Source organism: Chironomus tepperi, unplaced genomic scaffold (genome assembly GCF_022539635.2).
Source record: "Chironomus tepperi strain 1889 unplaced genomic scaffold, CSIRO-AGI_Ctep_v1 contig_364, whole genome shotgun sequence".
NCBI classification, from domain to species: domain Eukaryota; kingdom Metazoa; phylum Arthropoda; class Insecta; order Diptera; family Chironomidae; genus Chironomus; species Chironomus tepperi.
In genome coordinates, this window is record NW_027226486.1 from 2,823,515 (window position 1) to 2,835,993 (window position 12,479).

Sequence of the window (12,479 nt, forward strand, 5' to 3'; positions counted from 1 at the left end):
TAAACTGCTTCTTTTGCCTTATACAACATCAATATCCCACAGCCCATCTTTACATATCGCTTTATGAAAAATTAATTAATCATTCTGTTCATCTCTTCCCTTCTTCTTTTGTTCCTCTTTCGCTTCCTTATTCAAATTAAAGTGATGTTTTTTTAAAGGCATTTCGAAAGCGGTACGTACAGACGAAATTTCGTTGACTTTAATAACCATAACATAAAAATCATCATCATAATAACCGCCATCGTCAATGGTGTCTTCAAACCAAACAAAAGTACATCACATAATAACAGACGTACGCTTGGGCAATGGACTTTCTTCAATGTCTCTTTTTTCAGTTTCTTATTACATCAACAAGCCATTTAGACGAGATGATATAGGAACAATGGAAATGAAAGATAAGAACTGTGGCTCTAAAAGTTAATTTTGTGTATGAACGAAATTTCATTTTCAGTTTTTTTTTTGTAAAAGGTTACTTCATGAGTGAGATCGTGATAAGGAATTGGATACTATTCAAGTTAATATATCTTTGAGATTTGAACATTAAGTATGAGAGATTGAGTATGGAAGGAGTTACAGATAGAATTAAAGTTGATTGATATTGATTGTAACGGAAAGAGGTGGAAATTGAAGAAGTTTCGTTAAAATTTTGAATTTTTCGTTAAAATTTGAATTTGAAATTTTCCGCTGAGAATTTAAATTTGAAATTTTCGTTAAGATTCAAATTTAAAATTTCGTTAAAAATTTAAATTTTTCGTTAAAAATTCAAATTCAAAATTTCCGTTAGAATCAAATTCAAAAATTCAAATTTGAAATTCCGTTAAAAATTAAAATTCAAAACTTTCGTTAAAAAGTTGAAATTTTCAATTAACAATTCAAAATAGAATTTTCCGTTAAATATTCAAACTCAAAATGTCCGTTAAAAATTCAAATTTTAAATTGCCGTTAGAAGTTCAAATTGAAAACTTCCATTAAAATCCAATTAAAACCTCATTTTGCAATTTTCTACTCGACGCACCCAGTCGCAAGTCCAGTTTGAGAGAGTTAATTTAATGAAAATTCCATCGATCCAAATCAAGCAACAGCAATATTGAATTAATTTATGCAGCAGAAGTGGAATCTAGTTATAACCAAAAATGATTGCTACAAATGTTAACAATTTCTCTCTGTCTCATTAATTAACCTGCATCAGTCGTCTATGATTTCCAAAAAAAAAAGAAAAATTCAATTAATTTACATATCAATATGAGAGGATTCCCCGCAAGGCATTTAATTCAATTAACATTAATAACAACCATTTAATGAGATATACATTTTGTGTACAGTTGCCGCATCTCACATTTCCTTTTGATCTATTTTTTTTTTTGACTGACTGCTGTTGATGCTCGATACCAGAAATAATAATATTATTTTTCATATATTCAGATATTCTATTTCAATTTTGTAGCTGTGCATGTGTGTATCGTTGCCTACAACAATATCAAATTTTTGCACAATTTTTTTTGGGAGATTAAAGACAAGTTTTTTTCATTCATTTTTTTTATATATCATCATCCGTATAAAACTATTTACATATTTCATATTCATTTTCCATTTTTCATTCACAATTTCCACAAAATTTTTTTCTTTTTTTGATTCTCTCATCTCCTTTTTGGTAATTATTATACTTTTTTTTCAGTCATTTTTCACATCATTCATGCGAAAATCTGAATGGTTATTTATTGCAAAAAACGAGATACCGAGAGTGAGTTGAGAGGGGGGAGGAGGGTAGGAGGGGGGCGCATTACAATGTAACATTCATACACTTCATTTCAATCCCTAGGAAAATGTTATTTATAGTTTAGATTCTTTTTTTTTTGTATTTTTTTCATTATTCTTTTCTTTTCGGTAAAAAGATATCCTTATACATTCACGCACGCAATGCTTATATGCCTTTTGTTTCTTCTCCTTAATATTTTTTATACCTTATCGTTTAAGTTTGGGGAATAAAATTTTCTATTCACTTGTTTTTCTTTTGTTATTTTTATGAGATTTTTTTTTTACTTTACTTTCCGTTTTCTATCATATCTTTTTTTATATTTCACATTATATCCATTTCTCCCTCTCCATTCTTACTTCCCACGTATGTACATAAAAGTTTATTTGCTCGTGATATGGACTTTAGGCTTTAGTATAATGTGTTTCTTAAGTAATTGGAGTCGTTAGGAAGGTCTTTTATTGTATTCTTGTTTTAACGGTTTTTTGGAATTTGAAAATAGTTGGTTATGAAATTCCATGAGAAAATATTGAGCAAATTGATGAAAAATTGAATTTTTGCTGGATTTTATCAACATTTTCCGAATTTTAACAGCAATTAAGCTCAAATGATGCAAATTCTCATTAATTCCAACCTTAAACTTCCTTAAAAACACCAAAAAACTCAAATTTCTAATAAATCCCATCCATCACAGACGTCGGATTCACCCAAAATCAAAGTTTGTTTACATTAAATCTCAAGTAAGTCAAAAATAACTTAATTCCAGCATTACAACTCACTTTTCCTAGATTGTTAACCCAAAATCTCAACAATTAAACTACTTTTCATAGTCTTAATCTTATTGTTTAACTGCTGACTCAGAAAGTTCTCAAAAAAAAGTAATTTTCTTCGAATTTGAAGTAAGCATTAAATCATTACTCATTAAAAACTGACTAGATCTAGCCTTAATATCTCACTGTATCTAACATTTTGATCAGTTAATAACTTTCTTAAAGCCCACAACGATAAATTACTTAGAAACAGCACGAGAATCATTAATCCAGAAGCCGTAAGTCCAACAAGACAAAAAATTCGAGATTCTATATTAAAAACTTAACAAAAATTAAGTAAATGCAAAGGTTTTTTTAATTCATTATGTCAATGAGATGAGTGGACGAAGTAAGAAGGAGAGACAGAAAATTAGTTAGTGGTATAAAATAATTATCGGCAATGAATATCATACCATAATCATCATTAATTTACTTATTTCGCTTTCATGTACGTAATGAAAAGAAAAAGAGATATTCTTTTAATCGGAAAGTGAACGAAAAGGCTTTATATTGAGTATGTAGGAGATTTTAAGGGAATGAGAGAGAGGCAGGCAGGTAGAGGAGGAAAAATGGACAATAATTAATTAAATTATAATAATTAACATTCATTAATACCAATATCACTTAATTCACGAAATCTTACGAAACCGTGTTCGGCAACGAGCATTGAGCCGCTGGTCGCACTATCACCACTGCTACTTTGATATTGATCCATCACATTACTACTTCCGCTACGTTGCTGCTGATGATGTATTTGTTGTTGTGCGGTTGGCGAGTGCTGTGCAGCAGCTGCCATTAATTTGGCTTTATTTGATATACGACCAGATGTATTTCGCGTAAAATCGCGCTCATATTGTGGTTGATGGAACATTTGTTGTTGTTGTTGTTGCTGTTGCTGTTGTTGCAAATGTTGTGCAGATCGTGAATTGAGTGTTTGTATGCCAGATCGATGATGACCGACCACAATACCACTTGATGACGACGAGGATGAATTACATCCACCACTACCATTGCCATTGATTCCACGCTCATTTCCACTACTACCACCTCCACCACCACCGCGCGAATGATGTATAGCACCAATATTATTTAATGTACCACTCTTGCGAACACCACTACGCCGCTCGAATGAATTATTATTGAAATTACTATTATTATTACTACTATTTATATTATTGTTATTGCCACCAGCATTAGCCGTTGTAAAACCATATGCTGATGAATGATTTGATATATTATCACTATAATTGTAATTAAGTGTATTTGTATTTGCGCCACTTCCACTCTTGAGCGCCTTTAAATTCTTTGATACACGAAACTCATTACGCGAGCTTGAACGATCAAATGTCGGTCGTTCAAAATTTTGAAAATCATATGGACCATTTGGTCCATCACGAGATCGTCCATCGTAATGTGTCATTGTTGCACCCGTTTGTGGATGATGATGATGATGATGTTGCTGTTGTTGTGCATTCAATGGCTCGGAATAATATTCATCTAAATTATTTTGGTTATTGCTCTCTGAGCTACTTCCATTAGGGATACGATTTACAACATTCGCATCGCTACTATTATCACATCTCAATTCAAAATTGGGATTCTCATAATGATCTGGCACAATTGTGCTATTATTATCATTATTACTAAAATAATCCCGTTCGGTATCATTGTTGATTTGTGGTTGATGATTTATCAAGTGTGGCGGTGGTGGTCCTTGTGCTGGATGATGATGATGATTTAATGGATAATGTTTTATTGTATCCGTTGGATTATTATGTATACCAACTCCACCAATTGATCGAAAACTATTTGTTTCATATCCACGTGCAAGACCACCATTTGGATTAACCAATTGAAAATCGAGACCACTACGTGCACCATGTGGTGGTATAATACCATTATCCATATTAATAGCATTCAGTTGCATATCAGATGCACCAGTCTTTAATCCAGTTACCCATGACAAAAGGGCAATAATTGTGACCTCAATGAGTCTCAGTGAGAATTGATAACCCCATTGTGGCCAATTTATGTCAATATCATATGTTGATAATGATTTTGTCGATGAGACACTTATTGCACCATAAATTTGTAATGCTGCAAGTGATACGAACAATAATGCAATGGCAATTGTAATGTGTATTGCATAAGATAAATTCTGATATCCATGTATATAATTTTGTGACTTATTACGCAATACGCGCTTTAATATACGATAAATGTAAAGATAAAAGATGCCCAAACTAAGACACACAAATATGTAGATAATTTGACAAATTAATGATAATAATCGTGGCGGTCCCGAATGTCCACGTATGATGTTATTATACATTTTATTACTATTTGTTGATGCAAAACCATTTGCTGCTTGTTGACTCAATGTATAACTAAAATTCTTACTTGCAACACTTTCAACATAATGTAGCGTTATGCAAAGTCCAACATGAACACTACAGGCGACTAATACTGTTAATGGACGCATCAATGGCGAATATCGATTGTTCTTATGATTGAGACTACGTATAAGTAAAAATAGTATGAGTGTGGCAAATGCAACGGTCAAAAATGTTGCTGGCAAATTGAGCAAAATTTCCGATACAAATGGATCGAAGCTAAGATGTATATTATATGCATCATAGCAGAGGTAAAATATGCGTGCAAGACATATGATAATGAGAAATAGGTGTATTGTTATGAAGTACGATTGATTAAATAGATGCGTGAGCTTATCATAAAACATCATTTTAAATATTGAATAGACGGCAAGTATTGTGAATAGTATGGCTGATAAATAGACATGAATATTCCACGCAATTGTCCATGTCTGCACCTCGCTCTGTTCAGCATTAAATTTATTATTTGTATTAATATTATAAATTGGATTTTGTTGATTTATTGGATTCTGTTGTGGCTGTTGTGTTGATGTAAATAAACTACGATCATGATTGACATTTGCTAAATTCTGTATATTTTCAGTTGAATAAATTGTCTCGCCATCCTTCTTTGTATCACTACCGCTATTGATATTCTTATTACTCATACTATTTGATTGTGATGGTGATGAAAAATCATCATAATCATCTTCATCAACATCCTCATCATCTGATTCGTCACCATCTTGATTTGAATTTAAATCTTTAACATCATTATTATCATCATTCTCGCCATTATTTCCATTGACTTTATCATTATCGTCTAAATCTGATGGTAAATTATTTGACGGTGAATTTTTGTTGCTGCCATCCGGTTGTAATTGTGATGATGGCTCATTTGTTGATGGTTCAGCAGCCGGAATTGGACGAACGGTAACTGTACGTAAAAGTACGTCTGGAATGTCCTCTTTACGTCCATTTGAACCAGATAATATTCTTGATATACTCGGAATGATTTTTGACACATCCGATGGATTATCAGAATTTGAGAGTGCCCTATTGCCATTACTGTTATCATATGGATGACCCAAATCGACCTTGTTCTTATGTGATGGTGTATTCAGTACTTTTTTCGGTTGTGACGATTGTTGTTGTTGCTGTAAGTCTGTATTTAATGCTTGTGATGAGGTGCCAACTGATACGGCCCGATTATCAGATAAATCAGGCCGCAGTGGCACCCGCTCATGTCCAGGCGTTATACTTGGTGGTGGTATTGGTCGACGATTCATAAAATTTCCCGTATCCATAATACCAACTTCACTATTTGTTCCTCTTAATGTCGGTTTATCAGCAAATGGATTATTGTATTCGCGTGGCAGTGGTGGTGTAAAGAAAGACCGCGTGGGTGGTGAATATGATGGCATGTTACCGGAATGCATTGAAGATGTTGGAGATTTTTTGCTGTGACCTATAGATAACGGCGATGGAATATAAAAAAGAGAAGAAGGAAAAGAAAAAAGAATTATTTTAATGAATTTTCATCGCTCATCATGATATCAATCATATTCTTTATTCTTGGTATGGGATTTTTTGCAGAATATAGTAAGGGGATGTGAGTTCATTTTGTCATGGTTGATGTTTTGAGGTTAAATGGCCGTTAAAATTGAGTTTGAATTTTAAAGGCTGTTAAATTTTGAATTTAAAGTTCAAATTCAGTTGAATTTTGATTTGAAAGTTCAAAAGTCGTTAAATTTTGAATTCAAAGTTCAAAAATCGTTAAAATTTGAATTCTAAGTTCAAAAACAGTCAAATTTTGAATTCAAAGTTCAAAAGCAATCAAATTTTGAATTCAAAATTCAAAAGCAATGAAAATTTGATTTGAAAGTTCAAATCCTGTTTAAAAAATGAATTCAAAGTTCAAAAGCGTTTCAGAATTCAAATTATTAAATTCCGTTGCATAAAAATTTGCCACAATTTTCATAGCACATTAAAATTCTTGAAGCATTAAACAACTTCCGTTTGAAGAAGCAATAAAAATGCGCATAAGCCGCCTATCCTAGCGACTCTTCTACAAGGCTTTATTCCGTTTCTGGCTGAATATATGTTTTATTCATAAAATTACTGACGATAATACTTTATGCATACATAAGAGAGAGAAAAATTATATTTTTTCGTGTATTGTATACATTGAAGGCATTATGAATTTTTCAGAGCATCAAGAATGGATAAATCCCAGTGAATAAAAAACGATAAAAAGTCGTGTAGATTTATGAATATTTAAGTCCATGTAAATGGTCACAATTTTCATTTTCTTTTGCATAATTTTACAAACAAAAAACAGTGACAATAAAGTCTCGAAAATATATGTCTAATAACACCATATATAGGACAGTTCCATCAAAAATATTTATGGATATGAATTCCATATTTTAACTAATGTTGATACGTAAGTCTATAAATATGAGACTTTTGATCATCATTATCAGTTTTACTATAAATACAATAACATCGTTCAATATTTACTGGGGCCTATTCATATACATTCATAATATAATATTTCACTCAATATATGAAGGAAGAAACTTTATCCATTAATAATATGATTATATCGAGTTGTGACATGCGTGAATGGGAATATAAAAAAAAAATATTGTATTGAATGAATACAAGATGAAACTCATAGCGGCAGTGCTAATAATAATATTAATGACAACAATAATACTTATTAATATAATATTAAAGATTAATTCCAAGGACATTGTATAATATTATGACAAAAGAAAATGTAAAATCAATAAATTATTAAGATGAGGGCGAGAATATGCAAGAAAAGTTAACGGATTTTTCAAATTCAAATTCTCAACTCGCCATTTTGTGGCAAAAAAAATTCCTCACTTCGAAAAGTTTTTTGCAAATTTCTCATCAATTAAGAACTTTTATTGCCATAAAACAAGTTATTCACATATAAAAAAGTGGCAAAAGCCATATGCGATGCAACTGACTCGTTTAAAAACTCTCTAAAATTGAACATGAAAAAGGAACAAAAATTCCATCAGTCAATCATCAAACCCAAAATGAACTCTGAACAAAATATTTGTTATTCCCTTTTATTGCTGCAAAAATAACAAAAAAATCACGATAAAATCAACCATAAGACAAGAACATGAGAAAACAGCAAGAACTGAAATTGAAATAAGGAAGAAGAAATAATAAATAAAAAAAAAATTGATTCTTACCTTGCGGACTTGGTGTGGCATTCTGATGTCGATGATTATGATTGTGATGCCTATTTGGATTGGGATAGGTTGGATTGTTGTTACTCTTCAATATATCAGCATTCGGTGCTGATGTAGGCAGCGCATGATCTCGCTCAAGATCAAATTCGAATTTGTTATGATGGGATTTGATTTGTTGCTGATGCTGATCATTAATTTGACTGTCTTTCTCATAATATCTGGTTTTTTTCGAACAGAAAAATGCGTTTTTTTTTTAGTTAAAAGTCGTCGTCGTGGTCGTCGTTGATGTTAAGCGATGCGAAGAAATGGAAAGAGAAAAAGAAATGAAAAAGAATGTTGAATATTGATGCTTTTAAATGGTTTATATGTATGTGTGCATTATGTATTATCTACTTATATACATAAAATAAAACAGGTTTTTAATGCTAATGGAACTACAACATTCATTTTATATATCTTGCCATCCATTTTCATTTTTTATTTTATTTCTTACTTCTTCATACCATTTTTGTTGTGTATATAAATTTTTTTCTGTTATTTTTTTTTTGTTAATCTTCAATAAGCCTGAAAAAGGCACTTCACATAATACATTCGGAGCTCTAGAATTCTAGAATTATATTTTTTTTTCATATTTTCTCCACAAAGTGAATTGAATTTTGTGCTACTTCTCTCTCACTCGGTGCTTTACTGAATTAAAATTTTTTTTTTGCGGTTTTTTTTTCCCTACACGACGTGTTTGTTGTTGCTGATAGCTATAGCTGTTGTTATTTTGCGGAGAGTGATATGAGAATCAGGCAGACCCATCCGATAAAAATATCCCTTTTTTTACTCGTCGGTATCTGTGTTGCTGTCTTATTTTTTGGGTAGAAAAATACTCGCAGAATTTTCATCATCCTCAATCCTTTTCATAAATGGATGTTTATGGACTCTGCTTTTTTTTGAAGGGGGTATTGAGGTTTTTTGAAATTGTTTTACAGAATTTTTTAATTATTTTGGAGTTTTTTGCTTTATTTTTAATAAAAAGTGGTCAGATTTTAAGGAATTCAAGTTTTGGATTTGGTTTTTGAACTCACAGCGGAAGCAAAAATCTAAAATTGAGCAAGATTGATGCAAAATTGAGCAAATGATGCTAAACTGAGCAACAAAGTTTCATAAATGAGCAAATGATCCAAAATTGGACAATAGTTAAAGATTGATGAATAATGATGCAAATTTTAGCAACAGTGTTGCAATACTGAGCAACAGAGATGCAAAACTGAGCAATAGTGATGCAAAATTGAACATCAAAGATGCAAAACTGAGCAATATTGATTTTTTTGAAAGATAATGAGGCAAAATTAAGCGACAAAGTTACAAAATTGAGCAACAGTGATGCAAAACTGAGCAAATTGATGCAAAATTGAGCAACAAAGATGCAAATGTGTGCAAAATTTTCCCAAAATTGAAGCAGCTAATCAAAATAACTCAAAACTATCTCACAACAGTCGAAACCTCATTTGATACGTAAAACTTTTCATAAAATTTTTCTACTTAATTCTCCCCCCTAGAGATCTGTCCAAAAAAATCCGAATAAATTTTTTTCCCTTCACAAATCCCCGCATAAAAAGAAAAAAAGATAGACCGAAATGAGTTTTCACTGCTTCCACTGCTGTTGCTACATTCATCAAAAAAAAGAAATCTTCTCAACAGAAATTTTCATTCTTTATTGAAAGCACAGTAGGATGTCATTAGCCTTTTGGAAAACAGCACGAGTAGAGAGAGAGAAGAGATAAATCTGTAAATGCAGGGATGAAAATCATTTTCATTCGGCATTCATACATTTTTATCATCGTAATCGTCATTCACAACATAAGAGGGTGACTGTCAATCATAACGTATTACTTCTCTGTGTAGTCATATCACATAAACGATTCGAACAGTCGTACAATTACATTTATGTTATGTTATATATTTTTTTTTCGAAGACAATTTCTTTCATGTATGTCGTGTTTCACTCGCTTGCCTCACCATTGCTTCTTCCCCTCACCATGCGTGGGAATTTTACGAAAAAATGTCACATGTTGAAGAGAATTTCTTTATTTTTCTTTCATTATTTTTATTGCTACTTTAAAATTGCGTCTTGTTTTGATTTAATTGAAAAAATTTTTCTTTCCTGATTTTTAAAATTGTTGAATAATTTTAATGGATAGGGAGATGAATGCTGGTTTGGTTGGTTGTTGATTTTGTGAAATTTTATGGCAGAAAATTGATTGAAATGAATAAATTTGAATAAAATTGATGAAAATTTGATCAAATGAGGCGGAATTAAATACAATTGATGCGAAATTGAATACAATAGAAGCGAAATTGTTAGAAAAGATGCAAAAACTGAGCAAGATGAGGCAAAATTGAGCAATAAAGAGTCAACTTAATGCTAAACCAATTATCATGATGCGAAAATTGATTAAATGATACGAAAATTGAGTATAATTGATGTGAAAGTGACTTAAAAGATGCTAAAACTGAGCAAAATTGAGCAATAAAGAGTCAGCTTGATACCAAACTAAATAAAATGATGCAAAAATTGTAAGAATGAAGCAAAATTGAATAAAATGATCCAAAATTGAACAGAATGATCAAAAATTCTACAAAATGATGCAAAACTATTGCAAAATATGCAAAAGTGAATTAAATGATGCAAAAATATGCAAAATTTCAAACTCATCTAAAATTGTTTCATTTTTCAACCTAAATGAACTCTTAAATTCATCAAATTAACAATTTCTCTTCCTCAAACTGCCTCAAGCATCAAATCAACATGAATAAATCCCATTTTCCACTCAATAATCTCATTTTTTATGTAACTCATTCCACAAAAGCTAATCTTATTATTAATTCTACAAGTAGTTTTTATGGAATCTCCTTTATGGTCTGCTTAAATAAATTTAATGCGCATAAAATTGTCTACAAAAATTCATATATTTTAATGAAATTCATAAAGTATAAGATTGTGAGACAGATCACAGCAAGCTAATCCAAAATGCGAATATTTAACTTTCGATTTACGTCAATTTCAAGATACATTCTCAATAAATTTATATATTTCGTGTGGATTTTTTGTCGTATAAAATTTCCAATTTACGTAATCTTGAGTTTGATTGAAAAATTGAGTGAGAAACTTGAAGATGAACCACTTGAAAGAATTTCGTACATGTGTACATTGTAAGGTTAATACAATACACATATTTCGCTGACATTGATTCCTTTTTAGAATGTGTAATAAGCAATCATGCGTGGTTATTGTGTATTTAATGTCAAATTCATGAACCAGCGCGAGATTTTTTTTAACTTTATTTTCTAAATATTTACACATAAAATTTCTTTTTGATCATTTATTGCGCATATATCTGTGACTGTGCAAAGGTTTGCTTAGAATAAACATTATTGACTGTGTCTGGCTTGTAAGGTTGAATTTTCCATCATGTAATAAAAAATTAGTCGAGAATTATAAATTATAAATTCAGTGTTTTTTATGAGGTAATATAAAAATTGTGGAATTATTTTACTGTAATCTTTAAAATTATGGTAATAGTAGTCAATATGAATTTATTGTAGATATTACTGCATGGTATTAAATTATGATGAGATATTTTTTAATATGAAAGTTTTTATTTTGCTGTTTTCTGTGAGAAAGTTTTTTGAACTTCTTGATGATGTGATGTGCTTGGGATGGAATATATGATCAAGTTTGTTGTAATTAAGGTTTGAAATTAAAGTAATTTTAGACAAATATGCAATATTGAGCAACAGAAATGCAAAATTGAGCTACAAAGATGCAAAATTGAGCAACAATGATGTAAAGTAGAGCAACAAAGATGCAAAAATTGAGCAACAGTGATTTAAAGTTGAGCGACAAAGATACAAAGTTGAGCAACAAAGATGCAAAGTTGAGCAACAAAGATGCAAATTTGAGCAACAATGATGCAAAGTTGAGCAGCGAATATACAACATTGAGCAATAAAGACGCACAAATGAGCAACCAAAACTCAAATTTGAGCAACAATGATGCAAAGTTGAGCAACAAAGACACCAAGTTAAGCATCAACCATCAAAACTTGAGCATCATTAATGAAAATCCATAAACTAACAAGAATAACTCCAATAGAACCATATCAAGTCAATTTCTATTGAACTTTATGTTCAGAAGCTCTCAACAATCCTCAAAAAACTTTTAATTACTTTTCAACAACTTCCAATCGATATGTAATTACTTTTTTTAATTTCAAAAATATACTTCCAAGTTCTCCCCAATCTAAATCAATAGTTCCAA

At 30.9% G+C, this 12,479-nt stretch overlaps 1 protein-coding gene across 1 annotated transcript in view; it reads right to left on the reverse strand.

The window, feature by feature from the left end:
* Positions 1-924: 924 nt before the first annotated feature.
* The window catches only part of LOC139095245 (homeobox protein 2), a 35,185-nt gene continuing 23,630 nt past the window's right edge, over positions 925-12,479 (reverse strand). The window contains exons 2-3 of the mRNA XM_070646540.1: positions 8,171-8,388; positions 925-6,402 (exon numbers count right to left, since the gene is read on the reverse strand). Coding sequence (XP_070502641.1) covers positions 3,161-6,402; positions 8,171-8,388 — 3,460 coding nt within the window. The 3' untranslated portion in view covers positions 925-3,160. The remainder of the gene's footprint in view (positions 6,403-8,170; positions 8,389-12,479) is intronic.